The sequence below is a fragment of the Mesoplodon densirostris genome, chromosome 1 (assembly GCF_025265405.1).
Source record: "Mesoplodon densirostris isolate mMesDen1 chromosome 1, mMesDen1 primary haplotype, whole genome shotgun sequence".
Lineage (NCBI taxonomy): Eukaryota > Metazoa > Chordata > Mammalia > Artiodactyla > Ziphiidae > Mesoplodon > Mesoplodon densirostris.
In genome coordinates, this window is record NC_082661.1 from 192,899,875 (window position 1) to 192,924,623 (window position 24,749).

Here is a 24,749-nt window from a genome sequence, read left to right on the forward strand (position 1 = left end):
GGCTGATTGCAGTTTAGATTGTATGAAATGACTAAATTTCTCAGTTATTTGGCTTGAAAAAATATAATTCAAATACTGTAGGAATGAGACTCCACAGTGAATCCCCACAGTAAGGAGAATGGTCCGCTTATTTCTGAATGGAAATCCCCAATTGTCACACCACATCAATGATCTGACATATCTGACTTCCATTGAGCTGGACTTTTAAAAGTCAGGTCTCTGGACGAAGAATTTTAGCTTAGTGGGTTATGCAGCAAAGATGCCCAAATCCAGAGCACTGTTTTAATGTTGTCAGAAATAGCTTCTCTTGAAATAGCAGAGGGGAAGAAAAAAATGGAAGATTTTAAGCCCAAAGTCTTTTGCCTAAGCACATTTTCTAACGTTTCTGCCCGTATCTCATTAAAAAGCTGGATCAAGAAACAGGGGTGGGGATATAACCACATCATCTACTTTCATAGAAGGTTCAGACCGGAGTCCCACAAGCACAATTTATTTGGCCTACATTTAAAAAATTTGGAAAGTGCCATATTAGAAAAAAATCCAGATTTTTGGCTTCTCTTAAGAAATGGAACCTTTGGCCACAGTGGGCCTGTATTCATACGGGGGGGAAAGCAGGCTGGATTTGAGAATCGGTTTCTTTCTTTACATACGCTCAATGATTTCCCATTCCCTACCACCCAGAACGTCTTAACACCACGTTCACTTTGCCTGCCTCACCCCGCAGGCGTTGAGATTCCTGCAGTTTATGAAATGGATGCAAACGGGTCTTTTTTTTTTAATGGGCAAATCTCTTTGTTAAAGGAGGAAGGGGGAACCAATGGCTGGTTTTGCTACCAAAGTCCTAAATCTGCCATTTTTCAACCATCTGACCCTAACCTACTTTTTCCGGATGGCCCGAAGTATGAAACTAAGTATCAAAGGATGGCCCTTGTAGTCACAGTTCTATCACAAGCCAGCCATGTGACCTTGGGCGAGTCCGTTAAGCACTCTTGGCCAAAGGTGATGAAAAGTCCCTAACGGACTTAATACCTGCTCTGAATACTTCACAGGGCTATTGCACAGCACACACGAGATTCTGAAAGTACTCCTAAATCATTTATAAACCGCAAAACTCTCCCTAGCACAAGCGTCTGTTAGAGTGCGACACCACGGCTTTAGAAGTTGGGTTACTGGAATCCGCTCCAGTTCCGCGCTGCTCCCACCTCCCACGCTCGGGGTGGGCGGGCGGAAGAAGATTCTCAGGGGAGAAGCTCTGGAGAACCAGCTTAGAAATGCAGCGAGAAGTCCGTTAGCGGGGGTTAAGTTGTTGGCATTTTTAAGCCCCCAGAGTGACATACCAACTCCTGGCCGAGATGACAGACACCGCGCACAGCCAGCGCGAAAACCGGTCCCCGGGCCACCTCCCTGCTCGAAGCCAGGACCCCAGGAGCCAGGCCTGAACCCTCCCGGCCAGGACCCCAGACCCGGGATTCCGGACCTCGTTCTCGTCCCCAACCCCCCCCATCGCCTCCCCCATCCCCCTCCACGTGACAAGAGCCGGAACCGTCACTTCCGGCGGCGCAGGCCACGCGCCTGCGCGGGGCGCCTAGCCTCAGTGAGCGGTCGGCAGGGGCGCCGCGCCGCCAACGGCCTCGAGTGGCGGGCGGCGTGGGTTCGGCTGGGGCGGCAGCGGTGCCGCGGGATGCTGTCCAGAGAGTGTGCGGCCTGAGCGGACCAGCCCACTCCGCGGAGGGGCCGGTCGCCCCGCCCCCTTCGCCACCTCCTTCTATTGCGCCCTCCTCCGGGGCTCGCGGTTCGTCCTGGTGCGGCTGCGAGGGCGCCCGGGGCACTGGCGGAGGCGGCCGCGTCGCCCTCGCACTCGGGCCCGCCCCCTCGCGCCCCGCCCTGTCCCCGCCCCCCCTCACCGCCCTCTGCGGGAGCCCGGCAGCTGCAGCGGAGCCGCGGAGCGGGCGGCGGGGCCGGGGCAGTGCGCTCGGCGCGCGCGGAATGTGAGGTTCGGCAGGCCGTAGCGCTCTCGGACGCTCGGACGAGCGAGGGGCGGCGACCCCTCGCGGACGCCCGGCCGCGTGCCGGACCGGGCGCTCACCTTCTCGCTCGCCCTTGCGCGCGCCCCGCGCCCTCCAGCGCGCCGGCGGGACCATGAAGAAGTTCTCTCGAATGCCCAAGTCGGAGGGCGGCGGCGGCGGCGGTGGAGCGGCGGGTGGCGGGGCCGGCGGGGCCGGGGCCGGCTCTAGTAGCTCGTCCGTGGGGGTCCGGGTGTTCGCGGTCGGCCGCTACCAGGTCACCCTGGAGGAGTCACTGGCCGAAGGTACGGGCGCCCGGGGAGGCTCGGGCCGGCAGGTGAGGGAGGGCTGGGGTGTGGCGGTAGCTTCTCCAGGTCCTCGCCCGCTTGTCTCCTCGCCCTCCCGGCTCACTCTAACCCCTTCTGCCTCCTCTGCCGGGCCAGCGGGGGCTTTTAGAGTAGCTCGGGCTCTCGCTCTTAAGTCTGCTTTTCTCGCCGCCGGCAGCTCTGACCCGTGCACAGTTCTTTCAGTACGAGTTTGTCATTTTCAGTGCTTCTTGACGCAAAGAAATAAATAGGAAACGTCTTAGCGAGTGCTGCGGTGTCATGATTGGACCAGTGACTCATTAGAGGGTCAGATCGAGCAGGATTGGGGCTCTTCTTTCCCCGCTGTGGCTCAGTGGGGTGTCAAGCGTTGGCCTCACCACTCGCGACGCAGGGCACAGGACTCCGCAACCCCGGGTGTTCGTTCAGCCTGGGTTTGCTCCTGCTCAGTCATCAGTTGAAAAACAATTTATTTCTGTGCGTGTGCGTGATGGAGGTGATACTTTGCCCCAAATTCAGTTAGTAGGTTGCTTTGGGGGAGCAGGTAAACTTGAAGTCCACTTATCCTTGTTTTTTAGAATCTTCTCTATCAGGCAGGGTGCTAGTCACACCCTTTCGGTGTGTCTTCTTTGATAAGACTTTAAAAGACGATATGAAAGCAGGTTAACTTTCACTTGAGAAGTTTTGTGTTCGATCCTTCATTATCTTTATCAGACTATGTCAACAGTTGAGAGTCTGCTTACAAAAAAGTTTGCTCCATTAAAAAAAAATCCTACACTTTTAGTTTTGTATTTCTTGTATAATTGGCTTGTAAGAAATACTCTTGTTTTATTGCATGCTTCACTGACTTTTGAGTTTTTAACTGCAGAATGATATTACAAAAATACTTAAAAATTTCTCAAGAAATAATTTTTTGATAATTTGCCCTTCTGAGTTTCAAGATTAAGAGAGAAGAAATCAAAGACAGTAGTTTTGGTTCTCTGAGGGTCAGTTGTTGATGTGGTTTGGAGACAGTAGACTGAGATTCCACTTGTGTTTTTTGAAATGCCATAAACAATAGCAAATTAGTACAAAAGAAAAACCTGAAGATTTTTGTCTATACAATATTCTAAAGAGAAAGAAATCTTGAATTATTCAGGATGGATGTCATTGTTTTGCAAGCCATTGCCCCTAATAATGAGCCTAGCTGAACCTTAGGTGGGAGGAGGATCTTTAGCTTGTCAAATAATGAATGTATATATGGTAATTGGTGTTGATAGACAGATTTACCATGCTGTAAAAGTTGTAGTTCTTTATTATACGTTAACTTCAAGTGTTTGAGTTGTAGATTAAGCTATAGGTTTTAAGAAGACATGGCTGTTAACTCACATGCTGTACTTCTGTTTTTGAATTGTTGTAGTAACTAAAGGGTGGCTTGAATAATATTACTCACTTCATTTCACTAAATCCCAGATGGGTCTTTTACTTAATAAGAAATCATTGACATTTCGTCAAGTTAGACTTTGGTAGCTTCTTCCGCTGCTCCACGCATGTCCTGTCATTACCCTGAGCAAACCATTTTCAATAAAAAAGAAGTAATTTTGGAAAATGCAAATACAAATGAATTTCAAAAGGGGAGTGCTCAAGCACACACACACACAAATTAAAAAAATGTTTCAGTCACTAATGTCACTGTTAGAGTGTTCCACTTACTTTTGCCATACATTTGTCATTTCTCTTGGAAAAATCCGTAATCAAGTGCTAGGGGGAAGCAAGCGTTGAACAAACTCTTTTGGAAGATGGCACTTCCCCAACCCAACACCCCAGCTCCTGGAACTAGGCTTTTGGCCTTCCCCAGAGGGAAGGCTGAGGCCTAGTCTTTGTTCCTTGTGTATTTCTTCTATTTTCAGCACGTGCACAACCAAAATTATCTGTATGCGGTTTACTTTTTGATCCTGACAACATATTGTTATTTCATATGCTTAATATCATCTCTTCTTTCCAAATAAGTAATGCTACAATTTAGATAAGATGTTTAAGCACAAACGTGGTTTGCATTCAAGAATGATCATTCAATAATTTACAGATACATTTGCCCAATTGTAAGATTAGGGCAAGTGCTTGTGAAAAGGCCTTACTGTAGAGTTTAGAGTACCTGAATTGGGGAGAGGTGTACCATTGAGTGGGAAAAGGGTAGAAGCAACGACAGATCAAAAAACAAACTTAGTTGATTTTACATTTTTGCGTTGTGTCAGTGTTGTTTAAATAGAGGCAAGACCCTGTAGATGCTGTGTCCTGAGGTGTTTTTGCCATGCTACTGCAAATATAGGCAGCTTGCTCAGAATGACCTCTGCAGTGTCTTTAGTCTTCAATAAACCTGGTGTGAGTGCTGCCGCCCCTCTCTTCAAATACATACTTGATTCTCATTATTCACAGTAGTCACGTTCTATAAAGTCGCTGTGACCAGTGATTTAGCAAATACTGAATCATTGTTCCTAGGGGAAATAGTGTCAGGGTACCGCAAGCCTGTGTTTACAGCATTTTTGTCAACCAGTCACTGTATAACCTTGTTTTATGTGTGTTTCTGTTTAAAGACACCTTGTTTAATATATACTGTTGACTTGTTAACATTGAACTAATGGTCAACAGTACTGTAACTCATGCCTAAATGAAGCTTAGTGAATACACAGATTTTCTCTGTAAGGGACATCATAGCCTTCTTGCACTAAGAAACGCTAGATGGACAACACTTTGGCACTATGCTTGGGGGCTATTTTAAACAACAAAATCACCAATAAAAAACACAAAAGTGAGAAAAACATGACACTACATAGACCTTGAAAAGGGCCCTTGTTTATAGCAGTGAGAGCTGAAACAAGGCAGAGCAATACCTTGTTGATTCCAGCTGGCTTAAAATTTTCAGCACTATGCGCATGTCTGCAAATAACTATGAAAGTGCCATTGTATTGATTTTGGGATATTTTATTGATTTCGGGGATACAAATAAATTTTAGCAAGTAAGCAAGTTTACAAATATGAACTCTCCAAATAATGAGGATAAACTATATGTATGTATGTATAGGTATGTGTATGTATGCATATATTTACATGCACATACATGTTTTATATATTATATATATTTAAAAAACCCACATTCTCAGGGGTATACTTATGTTGTATGTTATAACTAAACTATTGGTGTAGTTTCCTTTCTGAAATATTATACACTTTGTATCATAATCTCTTTCTAGTTAAGTATATAGATGTTTGAAAATGCTGACAACTTGCACCTTTTTAGTTCTTGCTCAAAGTTGAGAGGACTGATATCACAGTGGGCCATTTTTATGGTTTTCCTCGCAAACAATTTAGTTTCAGGAGTGGAATTTCAACATCGGCTGTAGAAGTGAGGTAGAGCTATATGTGAATTTTACCTTGAAACAGTGTCAAATTGTCAAGCACATATAATTCAATGTAACCGTCCAAGTTTTTACTAAAATGTAGGACTGCTTTTGGATCATATGCCTCTGTATACCTTCAGTGCTAGTCAGAAGAATTTACTATTGATTGATAATGGGAAGAGTGGGTTGTCAAGTAGGAGACTTTTTCCCCTAAGTGTCTGGTGAAAAGTGGACTGGGCTTCCCTGGTGGCGCAGTGGTTGAGAGTCCGCCTGCCGATGCAGGGGACACGGGTTCGTGCCCCGGTCCGGGAAGATCCCACATGCCGCGGAGCGGCTGGGCCCGTGAGCCATGGCCGCTGAGCCTGCGCGTCCAGAGCCTGTGCTCTGCAACGGGAGAGGCCACAACAGTGAGAGGCCTACGTACCGCAAAAAAAATAAATTAAAAAAAAAAAAAGAAAAAAAAAAAAGAAAAGTGGACTTATGGGGAGCGTAGAAAACAGGACACCATCAAAAATTTGTTGACATAGTCTAATCATGAGGTTATGGGACTGGATAGGAGTGGTATTTTGAATATGATTGGATGCATAGGACTTTCTGACATGGGCATGGGGGTTGTTGGCACTGTCAGTAATTGGAGGCCAGAAATTTACTACAGAGTTCTGTAAAAGCTCAGTAGCTCTCAGAGTTAACTGCTTAGAGTAGGGTGAATTTAGGCTAGGTGTCAATTCTTATTGTTAATTTTACAGGAAGGTAATAAGGTACATCTGATCTTGCAGGATAAATCAGCAAGAATCTTTAAGCATGGTATCTCATTTGCAGGAATTATCTGTGGCTACCCAGTAACATGTAAGTAAAAGTTCTTGAGAGATAACAAAGCAGAGGGGAGGATTTAGTAAAGATATCAGCAACTGTTACTATTCCCTAACTATTAAATGCCTTTTTTTTTTTTTAAATGCCAGGCTCTGTACTAGGTGCTATTTATACAGCAGAGAACAAAACAGGTATTTCTCTGGCATTATGGAACTTACAGTCTAGTGTAGAAGGTACATGTTAAACAGAATTAATCAGGTTAATGTAGTTAACAATTTTGATAATTGTCGTGAGAAGAAAGCATAGGGTTTTATGAGAGAATAACTGATTCAATTTGTATTGGAGGATGAAGGAAGGCTTTTTTTTTTGACATTTTAGCAGAAATCTGAAGTATGAGGAGAGTTAAGTAAAGGCAGAGGTATGAAGGTGGCGTGGTATGGAGTATGTCATGAAGAGAGAAATTCCTGTGTGGGGAAGAGTTTCAGGAAGTGAATTATGTCCAGAGCTATGGACTATCATGGATGAATCACATGGAAGAAGGACCCAAGGTGGTTTTGGAGAGGACCAGGATCCAGGTCTTTGTATGCCATGTTGGGGATTTTGGGTTTTGTCTGAAAATGCAATGGGAAGCTACTGAAGGATTTAAATTAGGGCCGTGACACGCTCTGATTTGTATTTTCGTAAGATCATGGTGTTTGCTCTATAGAGACTGTTTAAGAGGTATACAAATTAGATGATTAGTTAAGATGATGGCAGTGGGGATGGAGCCTAATGTTACTGATGCTTGAATGGGAAGACCTGGTTTTGGATTGGATGGAGGTGGGTGTTGTAGGAAGTGTGAAGAATGACTTGCTTATGTACTTCTTAGATGAAGGAGGTGCTATTTATTGAGATGGGGAAGAGTAGAGAAGGAACAGGTTTGGGGGTGTTGGGAGGATATCCAGTAATTCCAGACATGCTTAGTTGAGATATCTGAGAGGGGAAATACATATCAAGTGAGAAGTTGAATATATTGTCCAGTACTCAGCAAAGGTGTTTGGACTTAGAGACACGTACTTCTGATTGGTGAGCATTTGGCTGTTATTTTAAGCCGGGGAGAGGATTGGTGTAGGGAGAGGGTGTAGAATGAGAAGGGGAAGGCTCTCATGAAGGACACCTGTGAAACATTGGCCTCAGACATTAGAGTTTACCAGAATCATTTATTTGGAGGGCTTGTTAGGGCTTGGCAAAACACAGATTGCAGAGCCTGACCTCCAAAGTTTGATTTTGTATATCTGGGCGGATCATGTAATTTGCATTTCTACCAACTTGCTCATCAATGCAGATACTGCTGCTCCAGGAACAGTGCCTTGAGAACTGGTGATTTAGAGTAGGCAAAGACTGAAAAAGACTGAAAAGGAGCTGCCAGAGAGGCAAAGGAATACCGGGAGAATCTGATGCCTTGAAACTCAGGAGTGAAGGGGAGGGAGGAAACAGTTGTGCTGCTGAGAAGTCATCTTACTTGGTCACATTTTTGGGCCAGGCATTCATGATTGACCATGCTCAGTCATTCACCTGCCTTCTGAGTCTTAGCTGTGGTTATTTCCTAGTAATGCTTTTTGCTCCAGCCACAGTGTGCTCCTCTCCTCCTTGCTCTGTGATTGAATCTTCTGTTTGCCTTTCACTCTGCTTGTGACTGTCTAATCCTAGCTTCCTAACTGCTGGCTATGATCACTCCCTTCTTCCTGCGGACATTTGTGGCTGTTTGCTTTTTTCCCCTTATCACATTTAATCTTTTGTCTTGAGATACAATTATGTAAGCACTTGGAAACACTAGGGCGGTTAATTACTGTTGCTGTCTCAAGGCCCCTAGCAGATAGTAAAATTCTTGAGGCTGAAAGGACTCTGTATTAATTGCTTTTTGTGTCATAAAATTTGCCTCACTGTATCATGGACATTCAAATACTTTTCAAAGGAAATGATTTTTGACTTCTTTTTAACCAGAATTCTTTAATAGAATTTAAGACCTAATTTGCAAATTAAGAAGCACCAGTGGAGGGCTCTTTAGTTCTTGTCCTCTCAAAGGTCTTCTACTTATGTCTGGGGACCCTGAATTTTCTACTTTGGCGAAGACAAAGTTTCAAGACAAGTTTGTTTCAGGCAAAGTGTTTAAATTAGCTTTCTTGAAACAGCAAAGAAAGAATAATGTCGATGCCCCCTTAAGTCATCTTTCTCTATTGACATATTTTTCTTTATTTAGCAAAGGTGGTGAGTTAAAAGAAGAAAAGTATTTTTACGTGCAATTGTGAAATTGTTTTATATTCTACAGTTGATTTCGACAGCCTTTTTTGGATGGAGAGCTTTTTGAGGACAGGGTCTTATTTATTTATCTCTGTATCCTTACTTCCTGCCCAGGAATTTTTTGTTGTTGTTGAATTAAACTATCAGGAAACATTGTTTCCTTTTCTGTAATGCATAGTTAATACCTATTATGAAGATCAATAGGCAATGTGTGATATTGACAAGATAATTTGTGACAGTACCTAACAGTGCATGCCTAATCCCTCAGTCAATATGGGTTAGTTTTAGGTTCAGATTTAGTTACAAGTTTTCAGTGAAATCTGATTCTGGCATTGTAGTAACTTGCTTTTAGATTAGGTATTACATTTATCCTGAATTAAGTTTCACATTTATGTTTGTAAAAAATCTGAATCATTTTGATTAGATAATTATTATATGGCATTCAGTCACATAAAATTTTTATGTTTCAATCAGCTGTATAGAATTTTGACCTTGATAACAGCATATGCTTTCACAATAATATGAAAGTAATTTGAAGCAAAGGATATTACATAGAATCTTATTAACAGATGCTTCTCTTTTGGGTTGTCTATGTTATCATTGTAGGGATAGCGCCTAAGCTGTAAATTTGATTGTCTGCTGATATGTTTTCTCTAGAGGTGACAGTTTTATTCAAGGACAAGATACTGACACTAAAACAATTCCCAGTTTTCAACACTTCAAAAGTATGTAGTGGAAACTATACATTTATCTCCAATAAAGGGGCTAACTTGCACTGGTATGTCAAATTTCTTTGCTTTTAGCTGTAGTCAACTTTGTGTGGTTAGTGCTGAGTAAATTGGAAAGGGTGTCTTTGGTTATTTTAAAAATAATGGAAATAAATTAATACTTGTTAGTATCTTTCCATTATGGAGTCTGCAGGAGGGATAAATAGAAAATTGATGTTGTTAGTACTAAGGAACATACTAGAAGGTAGACTTGATGTCTGTTCTTACATTGATTCCTGATCTTCTTTAGTGTTCTTTACTAATCTTGTGTATTATCTGGGGTTCTCTTTCACCCCTTCTCTCCTTTTTTTTTTTTTTTTTTTTTGGTCAAAGCTTAAAGTAGAACATACACATTTATTAGAACACGTTTGGTGGCTATCAAAATGATTAAAACCTTGATCTGGAATTCTGACATGAAGAGTCTGAATGGCAATTTCAGTGCTGCATAAGGTTTCATCAGCAAAGGCTTGAGACTGCTCATTCCCTGATTTTTTATCCTGCATGCATCTGGTGAACCATTTATGTACCCACAAGCCACTATTTTTAGGGGACTCAGTTGGGACACTGAGTGGTTAATGACTGAGCCGTTTTAAATAGTTGGGCACTTAGTTAATTTGGAGATTCTCTGTCTGTGTGTATCATCTTTACAAAGGAGCTCAGTCAGCACATTTCTGCTAAGTTTCAAAACTCTGTAGGAAAGTGGTTGTCGGGCCTTTCCACAGAGGGATTTTGTTTTTGGAATTTTGGGTTGGTCTTAGAATTCCAGTAACGTTAAGGGCATAGTTTGGGACGTAACCTTTGGAGAGGCACTTTGCAATGGATATTATTTTAAAGTGTGAAACAATTGTTGCTACTAGTTTTCCTATTTTAACATTATATTAAATTTTGAAATGATGCCTTCTTGGAGGCAACTATTAAAAAAAAAAGGCAAAACTTGGAGTCGGGCCAGCTGCTAATCCCAGTTAATGCCACTAACTCACATTGTGACTTTTTTAAAAAACTTTTTTGCATTTACTTTATTTTTAATTAAAAATTTTATTTTATTTTATTTTTTTATGTTTTTTGCCTGCATTGGGTCTTCATTGCTGTGCGTGGGCTTTCTCTAGTTGCGGCGAGCGGGGGCTACTCTTTGTTGTGGTGCACAGGCTTCTCATTGTGGTGGCTTCTGGCTTCTCTTGTTGCTGAGCTCTAGGTGTGCGGGCTTCAGTAGTTGCGGGTGTGTAGGCTTAGTAGTTGTGCACGGGCTTACTTGCTCTGCTGCATGTGGGATCTTTTTTTTTAATATTGTGAACATTTACATATAATTAAAGTTCTTCAAAATCAGAATTTTTCAGAATCATCAATATACCATAGTCTACCATTCCAATACAATTTTTTGTTGTCCAGTTTTTGACATTATAAATAGAAAGTAAAGAACATCCCTGTGCAAAAAGCATTGTCCACACATTGTGACAGTTTGACCTCAGTTTCCTCAAGGAAAAAAAATGAAGTGGGTAAAGATGAACCTGTAGCATCTTTTTCCATTTTAGCATTCTCTGATTCTGTCTATATAACTGAATTTTACTTCTCCTGCTGATAAGAGAGGAGCATGAGAAAGGAGGGATAATGATGAACAGTTTTAGGATTGAGACTGTAATGAAAGGATTGTGTTTGATTGTCATGCATTTGAATTTTTTGGCAAACTTCAATATAGGGTAGCAATTTATTTTTTATTCCACGGTATAAAATTATTTCTTAATCATTGGGAAAAAGTCGTTTCTAAGAAGTTGCCTTATGTGGTAGCCTTAAGGTAGGGGATGGGTGCTCAAATAAAATTGCGTGGCATTTCAGAGTACTATTTAATTTCAAAGGATGTACGGCCTTAGTTGCTGCTTTTGTCATTTTAGTAACTTGTGTTCTCCAAGTGACTCATTTATAATATATGTATTTTAGCGGGTATCTTGAAGTAAAGAAACTTTCTTGTTTTTCAAGTTTTTATTTGTAAAGAATATATGAGGCAGGGTATGGTTATACTTTATCTGAGTGAGTTTACGGATAGAAAATTTAACCATGATACGTGTGAGGAACGTTACTTTTGTTTCCAGTGCTGTCAGCTCTAGTTTGGGTCCCTAATACTTCTTAAAGAAGTACGTTCTTGTGTGGACTATCCCTCCCCTTTTAGGCTCTTTACTCACCAAATCAACACTTGTATTCCTTCAAATTTATTGTCTCTGAAGTGGACTTCTGATTATGTCACCCTCTTATTTGCCTAACCAAGTGAAATGCAGACTCATTACTCTGGGATTCAAGGTCCTCTGTAATGTGACCCCAAGCCCCTCTCCAGCCTTAATCTCTCACTCCAACCCTAGGTGTATATCACTATTGTATATGTACTTGATATCTTCTGCACTTCTCTGATGCTTTCTCATTCCTGTTTTTCAGCTTATGTTGTTACATTTGCTTAGAATGCAGACACCTGCCTCCCAATCCTGTTGAAATTGGATCTTGCAGAATACATTTAAAATACAGTTAGTTATTTGCAATCTTTATTTTTCCATGAGACCCTGTTCGCAACCAAATGAGTGTAATTATGCCTTCCTTCGATGCCCTGTGTAGCAACTCTTGCTCATATTGCACTTATTTGATACAGCTTTGTTCTATTTCAAGAAAATGTCTAATAAAAAGTTTCCTCTACTGCAAGATTAAAAGCTCCTTTAAGGTTTCGCTTATGGTCATCTTATATCTCTTGCAGTGCTGTACTCATGATAGGTATTCAGTACATTTGTAGGAGATTGAGTTTTTTAACTGAACAGCAGTCAGAAGGCCAGTAAAAATTTACTGTAGGGCTTCCCTGGTGGCGCAGTGGTTGACAGTCCGCCTGCCGATGCAGGGGACACGGGTTCGTGCCCCGGTCCGGGAAGATCCCACATGCTGTGGAGTGGCTGGGCCTGTGAGCCATGGCTGCTGAGCCTGCGTGTCTGGAGCCTGTGCTCCGCAACAGGAGAGGCCACAACAGTGAGAGGACCGCGTACCGCAAAAAAAAAAAAAAAAAAAAAAAAAAAATTTTACTGTAAAACAATTGGATAGCAACCAGATTTGACATATCCTGCTGTTCAGTTGATATTTAGGAGCAGATTGGCACTGTTTTTCAAGTTGTGTCCCTTTATAGAAATTAAAATAGGTAGATATATTTGATGATAATGTAGGTACAATATTATCTAGATGGATGAAAAAAATACAACCAGATTTATTTTTGGATTTCTTGCCTGTTTTATTTTTGTTATGATTACAGGAACAGTACATCTTTGTTTTGTGCGTACTACATTGCTCTTTTTATTAGGTATGACTCTCAGAAATATTCTAGCCTAAGTTCCCTTGACCCATGGCATCTTTAAGAAAGCTACTACTGTAGGACAGAGAGAGCAAGCTGAAGAGGCCTAAAGTATGTGCTCTGAGTAGCTAATCTTAAGAAAGTAATAATGTTGGAAATGATCAAGTGGCTATGGCTTTCTCTTGAGTGGCTGATAAGTACCAAGGTTTAACGTGACAGCCAGAATCTAAGAGAATGAGAGATTAGCAAGAAGGGGGTCTCATTTCCTTAATGCTCTGTGTGAAGGAACATATGATCATTACTTTGGGAAACCCCTCTGACTAGTCTGTGATATCAGAGGTGATCATTTTCTAGGTAGAGAAACGTTGAATTTTTTTTTTTTTTTTTTTTTTTTTTAGATTAGGAAATTTGTAGCCTTTAGTGTAACAGATCAGAGGGTAGCAAACCAAATCTTTATGCAGTTTTCTTAGTAACTAATCACTATCACCCTCAACATTCTTCTATTTCTACTTTGGTTTCCTGGAAGAGAGGTTTCTAGCACACTCCTTCGCTTGCCTAATTGCTGTATTTACTTATTTTCCTTAATTTTTTTGTGGCTGGGCCATTGTTCAGGCTGGCTGGAGCTTTTTACATACTTAAGTATTGTCTTTTGAATGAGATGGTCATTGGTTAGTCTAAATTTTAATATTCATTCTGGAATCATTAAGATATTAGTACTAAAATGACTTACACATAGTATAGTAAAATATTTTACTTAATGAATGTTGTCAGGACTATTTTTCTAGGGAGTGGGATTATGCATCACTGGTTTTCTTCTCTGGTTATGATCCACTTCTTCATTCTCTGGCCTGCATAACAGAGTCTCTCCTACTGAATATTAATGGCCTGTCTATTCTTTGTGTACAAAAAAAGTGATGCCACTGAGTCATGATCAGTAGGACGTGTGTTTTGAGTTATTTTTCCAGAAGTAGGATGAGTATGTGCTTAGGCTTAAAAAAAAAAAAAAAAAAAATTAATTATTTAATTTATGGCTGCGTTGGGTCTTCATTTCTGTGCACGGGCTTTGGTTGCAGCGAGCGGGGGCTACTCTCCATTGTGGTGTGTGGGCTTCTCATTGGGTGGCCTCTCTTGTTGCGGAGTGTGAGCTCTAGGCATGGAGGCTTCAGTAGTTGTGGCATGCGGGCTCAGTAGTTGTGGCTCACAGGCTCTAGAGCACAGGCCCAGTAGTTGTGGCGCATGGGCTTAGTTGCTCTGTGGCATGTGGGATCTTCCCGGACCAGGGCTCGATCCCGTGTCCCCTGCATTGGCAGGCGGATCCTTAACCACTGTGCCACCAGCAAAGTCCCTGTGCTTAGGCTTTTAATAGTCTCTTTTGTGATCAACGACAGAATTTTGTAAGATAGTTAACTAGTGTTGTACTGCAGTAATATAGACCTAAAGAGGTTTTTGTTTGTTTGTTTACCAACTAGCCTAGTTCAAATCCTAGTGAAGAGTTAACCAGATTGTTAAATCTTTGTTAATTTTTCATCTTTTAGCAAAATATTATTTTTACAATTCTAAGGATCTCGATCCAAATGGATAGTTATATATTTTTAAAACCCAGTGAACTATCTGTTACAGGTTTATGTTTTTCAGCTCACTGAAGTGGGAATTTAAGATATGTTGCAGATACACGGATTGAACAAACATGTGTTTGTGTATGGCATTTTGCTCATAGTATCCTGTCTGTAAGGAATGTTAGAAGTGAGTTTGCAAGGTGCTGTATGAATCCATCATGTTCAATGTTGGGTGTAACCATTTTGTTGTCCTATAAATTTCTAGCATGAGAAACTCCTATTTACAGAGTTAAGGTTCAAATTTGTTCTCACTTTAGAATAGTGGCTGTCTTTCTTAATAAAGGCTACGTGTATTTTAAAAGGTTATGGTGGGCCATTCTGAGGTCAATTCTATTGAGTTTTGCTTTTTGGAGGACTAAATTAAGGGATAGGGATGGTGGGTGGTGTACAAGAATCTGAGTTAAGGCAAAGACCTTCTCACCTTCCTTCAGAGAGGATCCCCAGTAGTCTATTAACTGGAGTTGGTGTTGCTGGACTAACAGTCTTTCTTTTAAAATGCTGCTGCGCCATTACATCTCCCGTAATTGTAGCAATTTTCCAATTTCAGTGCCCTTATTTAACTATGAAAAAATAGAGTAAGGGATGAAGCAAAGTTACACTGTTAGTGCTGGTTATGGAGGGCAGAATTTAGGTCTCAGGACTTTAATTTAGCACTTTTTCTACCATGTGCCCTCCTTAATTGGCTCTTGCGCACATTCAAGCATTGGCCTTTGAGTGGAGTGGGACTTCAAGCAGGCTTAAGGGACCAGGCGACTTTTAATATTCTAGAAGCAGCTGGAGTATTAATGGGTACCTGAGGAGTCTGAGGTGGAAGGAGATATTCCCAAACATTTTTGAGTTAAAGTTTTCCCACTTTGCTCCTTGCTGAGGCCATCAAACTATGTGTTGCAGTTGTTTAAGATGTCAGGATTAATATGAAAAGGTTTAAAATTGCAACTTCCCCCAAATTAGTTTGTTGTCTCAGTCTAGAAAGATTCAGTCCTAAGTGAAATAATGTGTTTGTGAACTGTGAAGTAAGTAACATAAAATCACATTACTTTAGCTTCTTCATTTGAATCTAGCGTAGCAGTATCTGGGAACTCCTGGTAGGGAGGAAAGTGAAAAGAAGAGAAATAGCTGACTTCTTATCCCCTACTTCCTTCTGTTCCTAGTTCAAGGTTATGGGAACTTTAAAGCTTAGCGTATGATGTGCTGTAATATCAAATCCCCTTTTGTATTTCATTTAACCAGTTTGTGCTACATTTATTCAAAATAAAAAGACAGGTTCTTTCAAGTTTTGTTTTAGATCATAGCACATATGCATCTGACTTAAGCCTGGAGTACTACACTTCTGAGTTTTTGCAGGAAATAAATTCATGTGACACCATAAAAATTTTCTTAAGAATGACACGACATTACTTCTGTGGCATATTTTTATACACATGCAAGTGAAAAGTTAGAATGGAATGGTCCGTGATCTATGATTTAAAAATATCAAAAGAAAATTTCTTAATATTTTTTATTAAGCTATGGAACTATCACCATCATTATCAAGAAGCATTTATTTAATGTCTGTATTTTTCTAAGTAGAGAGTTTTATTTTAAATTGAGATATAATTGACATATAAGATTATATTAGTTTCAGATATACAACATCATAAGTCCATATTTAAATATACTGTGAAATGATCACCACAATAAGTCTAGTTAACATCACTACACATAGTTACAGAATTGTTTTCTTCTGATGAGACCTTTCAAGATCTACTCTCTTGACAACTTTCAAATGTACATATAGTATTATTAACTGTAGTCACATTATATCCCCAGGACTTAGAGCTTTTTTATAAGCCAAAGTATAACCCCTCCCACCCCCCATCTACCTCTAATATCTGTCTCTCCTTTACTTCCAACTTTAGAGACTACACCCCCTGATTATCTTTTCCCTCCTCTTTTTTTCTCCGTTAGTTATCTGATTTTTCTTCTGTGTTCTACTTGTTCCTTATTACTTACTATATCTATTCAGCACATCAACCTGTTTGTTCTTCTCATCTTAAAAGACAAACAAAAATGAAAATAAAGCTTTTTTTGGTGGTCTTTTCATGTCTCTTTCTTTCTGTCATTGACTTTTCTGAAAAAATAGGCTTCAGTAATGGTTCTCAAAGTGTGGTTTGTGGGCCCCAGGGGGAGGGATCCCCCAGACCCTTTGAGGGGGTCTATCATGTCAAAATTATTTTCATGATACTTCTAAGATGTAATTGCCTTTTACACTGTACTGGCATTTGCACTGATGGTTCAGAAGCAGTGGTGGTGGTTAAAGCTGCTTTAAGACAAATCTACACAGTTGGCACCAAAATGTATTAGTAGTCATTGTATTCTTCACTGTCACATGAACTCATTTGTTGTTGTTGTTGTTGTTGTTTTAAAGCCAGTTTTTCTTAACGTCTTTGATGAAGCAGTAAAAAGTCTTTTCTCAATCTTGGCTCTTGAGTCCATGTCTTTTTTTTTTTTTTTCCCTGCTTGTGGTAAAATACACATAACATAAAATTTACCATTTTAACCATTTTTAAGTTTACAGTTCAGTGGCATTTAAGTACATTCACATTGTTATGCCACCATTACCACTATCCATCTCCAGAACTTCTTCATCTTCCCAAATTGAAACTCTGTATCCATTAATCACTAACTCCTCATTCCTCCTTTTCCCCAGTCCCTGGTAACCACTACTTTACTTTCTGTCCCTCTGAATTTGACTATTCTAAGTACCTCATATAATTGGAATCTTACAATATTTGTCCATTTGTGATTGGCTTATTTCATTTAGCATAATGTCTTCAAGATTCATCCATGTTGTAGCATGTATCAGAATTTCGTTTTTAAGTCTGAGTAATATTCCATTGTATGGATATATCGCATTTTGTTTAGTCATCCATCGGTGGACACATTTCGGTTGTTTTTGGCTATTGTGAATAATGCTGCTATGAATATAAGTGTACAAATATCTGCTCAAGTCCTTGCTTTCATTTCTTCTTGGTATGAAACCCAGAAGCAGAATTGCTGGATTAGTATGTGAAAAATTATATGTTTAATTTTTTGAGGAACTGCCATACTGTTTTCATTGTGGCTACACCATTTTAAATTCCCACTAGCAGTGTATAAGGGTTCTGATTTCTCCTCATCCTCACCAACACTTGCTATTTTCTTTTTTAAATTTTATAATGGCCATCCAAATGGATGTGAAGTGGTGTATCATTGCAGTTTTGATTTGCATTTTCCTAAAGATAAGTGATGTTGAACATCTTTTCATGTGGTTATTACTGGTCATTCGTAAGTACGCATCTTTTTTTTTTTTTTTTTTTTTTTTGCGGTACGCGGGCCTCTCACCGTTGGTGGCCTCTCCCGCTGTGGAGCACAGGCTCCGGACGCGCAGGCTCAGCGGCCATGGCTCACGGGCCCAGCCGCTCTGCGGCACGTGGGATCTTCCCGGACCGGGGCATGAACCCGTGTCCCCCGCATCGGCAGGCGGACTCTCAACCACTGCGCCACCAGGGAAGCCCAGTACGCATCTTTTTAATATGTGAAGAAATGGGAAGTATACATAAAGCACTTGCTGTATAATGAAGTATAGTGGTGTAATTGAGGAAAAGCACTTAGGTGATTGTTTGTGTCCTGAACCTGCTGCTTTATTCATGGAAGACTCTGTTTATTTGCAAGGATGACTGACAAACTATGGTTATTTATTTAGATTTGGGTATTTGGCAGACATTTTCTCAAGTGAGCCTGTCACTGCAAGGAAAACAACTGTTTTTAATGATAGGGTTTGATCTTTCAAAAGAAAATTAGAATTTTGGAAAACTTATATCTGCCATTGTGAACTTGACAGCTTCCCGTCACTTAAAGGCTTTTCTGAGGAGATAGGTGATAATATTAACAAATATGATTTGTAAAAAAGGGTAATGGGAAATTTGGTGAACTGTTATTTTCCAAATACATGATGTTACAAATACAAGATCGATCATTGGCTTCTAATGTAACAGTGCAGAAAACTGAGTGATGTGGTTTTAGATACCATGTTGCAGTGACCTTTAAGAAACCACTAACTGTTATGTTTTGCTACAATAGCAGAGGAGAATATCCATAGTTATTGTAAAAGACTATTAAGATAGTCTTTTATCTTTCCCTCTTCATGTATGTGTGAGGCTAGTTTTTCTTCATACGTTTCATTCAGCCAAAATCACATCACAGAAGATCTACCGCAGAAGCAGGTATGAGAATCAAGCAGTCTTCTATCAAGGCAAATATTAAAGAGCTTTGCCAAAATGTAAAGCATTGCCATTCTCCTTTCTAAATTTTTGTTTTGAAAAATACAGCTATTTTTAACAAAATGTCATGGATATTGATGTGTAATATTTTTATTATTATTTTAAATGAATTAATAAACATTAAAAAATTCTGTTTTAATTTCTAATCTGGTAAGTGCAGATTGGTATAACCCACATAAACGAAAGTTGTCTGGGGTCTTCCATAATTTTTAAGACTGCAAAGGGATACTGAACCCAAAGGGCTTGAGAATTGTTGGGTATACACTGTATGGTCTAGCAAAACTGTAATACAGTAGCCACGAGCCACATGTGACTGCTACTTGAAATACGGCTAGTCTGAATTAAAATGTACCATAAATGTAAAATACACATGGGATTTCAGAGCCTGAATGCGAAAAAAAAAAGAATGTAAAAGATCTCATTAATTTTATGTTGAAATAATCATATTTTGGGTATTTTTGGTTAAATAAAATGTATTACTGAAATTCACTGTTTTTTACCTTTTTAATGAATGTAGCTACTAGAAAATTTAAAATTACAGATGTGGCTCTTGCTGTATTGGACATACGTTGGACAGTACTGGTCTGTAATGATGTACAGCTCAATGTGTGGACCCTACACTTTGCAGTTGGGGTTCTTCACCTGGGGTTCACAGACATCCATGTGCGTTTTTCTTAGGAGAGGGCTTATGACTCTCATCATATTCTCAAATGGACATGTGACCAAAGAAAAGTTAGGAATGTGTTGTAGAATGTGTAGACAACTTGCCTGAGTTACTGCTTGTAGTTACTTGGGCACTGCTGGTGGCTTGGATCTGGGGGAATCTCTTTCTCACACTTTGAATGGCTGGGTGAAACCTGTGGTGCTTGGGTTTTGGTGAGATGTAGTCTTGGCTGCTCAAGTTGGAACCTTGAATGAACGGTCCCACAGAAATGTTTTTTTTTTTTTTTTTTTTAGAGAGACACTAGGTATTATATAGTACTATTAGTACTAGACTGCAGGTTGACCTGAGAACTTAATGATCACATGTAGGATTGTTGCTGTGGGAAAAACATTTTGAAACCCAAAGAGTAGTCTTAGGAGCTGTCAGAACACAGTCCACTGCTAAGTCAGGTATTTCATACATTTGATGCTTGGAATCTGACCAAATGAGTGAATTTCTTAACTTGATAATTCATAGAGGTTGAAAATAAGATATTAAGCATGTGTTAAAGTGACAGTACATTCCAAAGATGAAGTTATGGGATGCTTGCAAACCATTAATCCCTAATCATAGTGGGATTATATAAACAAGCCGCTGAATTGGAGGATATGTGAATTAAGTGGTTGCATGTTTAGTTTGAGTTAGGTCCATGATGCTGTTATGTAATAGATTCTTGGCTTATGTTGTTCTCATCAAGAAAGTCTTCCTGAAACAGTGAAATTTCAGGGCCTGCTTCAGTGAAAAGAGAATGCTGGATTGAGGGTATTCTAAACATAATTATTTCATTACAACTCTTTATATGTTAGTTATATTGCCCATAGCATTCATCACAATATCCCATAATAACTTATTTTTGTCTTTCTCTCTCTGTAGACTTGTAAAATCATGTTTTCCAGAGGCTAGCCCAGCCACATACTAAAATTTGTTGAAAAAAAGAACATAGGAAGAACCTCCGTCTCATGGTTAGTTAATTGCAATTTGAGTGAGATGCATGAATATGGTAATTGGGTGAAGAGAGAGTTGAAGGTAGGCTAAGAAAGCAGATGATAGTTGTAGAAAGCAGATGATGGGTTGTAGAATTTAACTACAATTAAATACTTAATTGTTGTATTAAGATGTTGTTGAGGGAAACTGGGAAAAGTTGAAGGTGTAGGTTTTTTGTACTTAAGAGTTGTAAGGCCAAGGAGTCCCAAGGAGAGGTTAGCATAATGCTGAATTTGGGAAGAAAAGACAAATTTAACCACAATATATAAGAATTGGCTAAAATTTGATGCTTTTGAAGCCTGATATTCTGGTGAGCAGGAAGTTGTGAAATCAGTGAGAGAGGATTGAGACTTAATACACAGGCTTCGGATTTGTGAATGGAGGAGTTTTGAGATGTCAGAAAGGGAGAAAACAGTAAGAGTAGTAGAAAAGTAAGTTTATATGTAGTCTTTTTCAGTTCTACAAAACAAAACAAAAAAACATTAATTCTAAAATCTGACTTTTCTGCTGTAGGAGAGAAAATAAGGATAAGGGAGGGGAAAAGATGTGACTAGAAATAACAGAAAGGAAAGTCAAAGATAGTGACTTCATTACAGTCTTAGGAGTGGGAGTTGTGATGAGGTGTCCTAGGGGCTGGTGACAGAGCAGGGACGTTCGAGAGGAATATTCCTCTTTACCAGAATAGCTGGTTTATTTTAAATGTATTAATTTTTTAAAAGTAATTTTGGGGAGTTATTCTCTAATATACTGCTTCTCAAACTCTAATAAGTATGTGAATCACTTGGGGATTTATTAAAATACAGCTACTGACTCAGCACATCTGGGGTGGGGCCTGAGGTTCTGCATTACCAGCAAGCTTTTAGATGATGCCAGTGCTGTTATTTCCACAGGTCACATTCTCCTTTAGCCAGTCTCCTAGGAGGGAGAGAAAAAATACCCTCCGAAGTGTTCACAGCAGTTCATGATGAACGTCTGCTTTGTTAATGGCCTTCAGATTGATCATTAGTAGATAGCAGGACTAATGTAAGAGTTCTTAAACTTTACTTGGGGTGCTTATTGAACAGATTCCTGGACTTAAATCCCAGAGATTTAACCCTAGGTTTAGAGAACTATCCAGAAAACTTCAGGTTTCATAAGCACTCTGTATAATTCATCAGTGTCGGCATTTTGATTGGCATTACACAAAAACTGCATATTAATTTAGGATTGAGCATATTGACAGTATTGAGTATTCCTTTCCAGGAACATAGCATGTCTCTCCATTTTAGTGAAGTCATATATGTGAGAATTACTAGAAATCTTGTAAGATTTTGGTTGAAAAACAAAGAAAAACGGGACATAGTACCTGTTGGATGCATGTGAGAAACTTGCCTAAACTGTTTCAAAGTCTCTCTCATCTTTATTACGAAGGTCCTTCAAGGTCAAAGGGGACAGTGCATTAAGTAATTTACAGTTTATGGGAAAAATTTTTAGAAATATTGTTTATATATTTATACTCACTAGGGGAGGAGATAACTGGTTTTCTTTCTTTCCTTAGCTTTCTTTCTATACCATTTCTATAAATTATTTCACTCTGAAAAGAATTTGTTCTTAGAAAAGCTGTGATCGTGTACTTTCCAAGGTGTAACTTTCTAACAGTTGTCTCTGAACAGATTACTTCAGGTAGGCAGTATTTTTAGGGAAGTTGCAGTGGTTATCTGGAATCCGTTACTCAAGAGTTTCACTTTAGTCATTGTTAACCAAATGTACACATAATTACTATTATGCTCTGTCAAATAAAGTATATTCTAATATAAACCTGCATGTCTTAAAGATCTGCAAGCTAAATGAGAGAATTAAAGTCTGGGTTAACGACAAAACTTGTTTTGATTTTTTTAATGGTACTTGTTCTGTCTGAAATTTTAAATATTATAGACCATTCTAACAGAAGAAAATATCAATGATAAACAATATCAAATTACTATATACTGACATTTTAACAGAGACTTCTAATTGTCTAGAGAACTTTCTCCTGCGTTGTCAAATTTAATGTGTTCACCAGTTCTTAAGTGGACAGGACAACAGCACCATTTCCATTTTTACAGAGAAGGAATGTGAGGCCAAAAAAGGTCAGGTACCCTTAGAAGCCAGTTCATAGGGGATATATATAGGGCCAGAATTTGGAAAAAGTTATGCTTGCTGCATATGCCAGTAGAAGTAGTAAAACATAACTTTTTTTGGATTGCATATTTCTTTGCAAATCTAATGAAAGTTATATAGATCCTTTCCTCAGGAAAAATTACATACATACAAATCCTGCACAAGATTTCAGAGAGTGTATAGATAGGCAAATTACCGTGTGATATATTTCTTGATTTTCTGTGATTTTTACGATTTAAAAATGATATTCAAGCTTTTGTGTTTTAGTAGCTTAGATAATAGTGGCTATAGGTACTTAAAATATACATGAAAATAATGGGAAGTAAAAGCATATAGAGAATTTATGTTTCTAACCTATACACAGATACTTGATTTTGGGGAGGAAATTCTGCTGCTGATTCAGATATTTGTGTGTGTGTGTGTGTGTGTGTGTGTGTGTGTGTATTTAAAGAGTTTTATGTACAGTTTTTCTCTCAGTGTGATTGGCTTTTCTATTAAAAGTACATAAAATGTTTGTAAGCCTGTGTCTATTTTTTTTTTTAAATTTATTTATTTTTGGCTGCGTTGGGTCTTGGTTGCTGCACGTGGGCTTTCTCTAGTTGCCGCGAGCGGGGGCTACTCTTCGTTGTAGTGCGTGGGCTTCTTATTGCTGTGGCTTCTCTTGTTGCAGAGCACGAGCTGTAGGTGCGTGGGCGTCAGTAGTTGTGGCACGTGAGTTCATTAGTTGTGGCTTACGGGCTCTAGAGCGCAGGCTTAGTAGTTGTGGTGCACGGGCTTAGTTGCTCCGCAACATGCGGGATCCTCCTGAACCAGGGCTCTAACCTGTGTCCCGTGCATTGGCAGGCGGATTCTTAACCACTGCACCACCAGGGAAGTGAAGTCCCTGTGTCTAGTCTTATCGCTGACTCTCAGAGAGTTTGACCAAATTCTTCCTTACTGATGTGCTGCGGTCATACCAGTATGCAGAGATGGGTTGTAGGTGTGCCGAGATGGTTCCCCCTCAGCCCTGAAAGTGGGGCCCTGTTGTGATTGGAGGTCTCTGCTGGTCAACTCAGGCTAAAAGCAGACTGTCATTTACATCATTTACCTAGGGGGCTGGCCAAGTGGTTGGACAGCACTTAGTTGGGTAATAATACTGGATGGTTTTCTATCAGTAGGATAAATGCAGATTTAGACAATGGAATATTAAGCCCAGGGGATGGTAGAGGCTGGTGAGAAAAAATATGCTCTACTCTGCCTAACAGGCCTAATTAATCAGGAAATAGATTCAAGCTGTCTTTAAAAAGGAGGAATTAAACAAGCTATTCTTTCAGTTTGAGTCTTGTGTTTAGTAACATCAAGATAAACCAATTTGAAACTTGTAGAGTGGGCTTACACAGAATGTTTAAATATGTATCTGTTTTCTGTGCCAAGGTTTTGCTATCAGGCCTTGAAGTAATAGATACTGGCTCTCTGCTGATACATTGGCTCTGTGTGGCGATTTTTCTCAGTAGTCCTCTCCTCCCTTTCTGAAGTAATTACAGAAGGCACTGTGTTTACTTGGCACACTTGAGATTGTTAGACAAAGTGCTTGCATAAGCATCAACATGTTAGGGCTAGTGTAGTGATAAAGGATAGTGCCAGGAGGAGTTAACATATCCTGTTCAGTACACTCTATATCTTCTGTGACTTAAAAAAAAATGTTTATCTTACTTGTATTGAATGAGGTGGAATTACCATGCCTCCTAACTTCCTCATGCACATTCAGCAACACAGTTTTTTGTTTGCTAACCATAGGCTGTAATGTATGATTTTAATTCTACTTTAATGAACCAAATTATGGAATGTAGTTATGGGTGCAAGTTGTTTAGTGTCAAGTTAGCTTAATTTAATTTCTAGGTGTCGAAAAAAATGGGTTTTCCTACTCCTCTGATCATTTCATGTTAATGTTTTAAATTGGAAAGGCTTGAACTACAGCTGTCTTCAGAACTTTGATATAGAGCTATTTTTATTTAATAAAAATATAATTTGTATTATAAAGTAAATATCTAAAATAAAAAATGGAAACAACTCATTTGCTAATGGACTTTAGATTGAATTGCCTTGCTTATATATAAGAAATATCTAATACATACTAAAACTATAAACAAGATTTTG

At 39.6% G+C, this 24,749-nt stretch overlaps 1 protein-coding gene across 2 annotated transcripts in view; it reads left to right on the forward strand.

Annotated features, from left to right (window-relative positions):
- The first annotated feature begins 1,927 nt into the window (after positions 1–1,927).
- Positions 1,928–24,749, forward strand: part of BMP2K (BMP2 inducible kinase) — a 134,182-nt gene continuing 111,360 nt past the window's right edge. For both annotated transcript variants that reach the window (XM_060113705.1, XM_060113713.1), the window contains exon 1: positions 1,928–2,308. In XM_060113705.1, the coding sequence (XP_059969688.1) occupies positions 2,140–2,308 (169 nt within the window). In that variant the 5' untranslated portion in view covers positions 1,928–2,139. The remainder of the gene's footprint in view (positions 2,309–24,749) is intronic.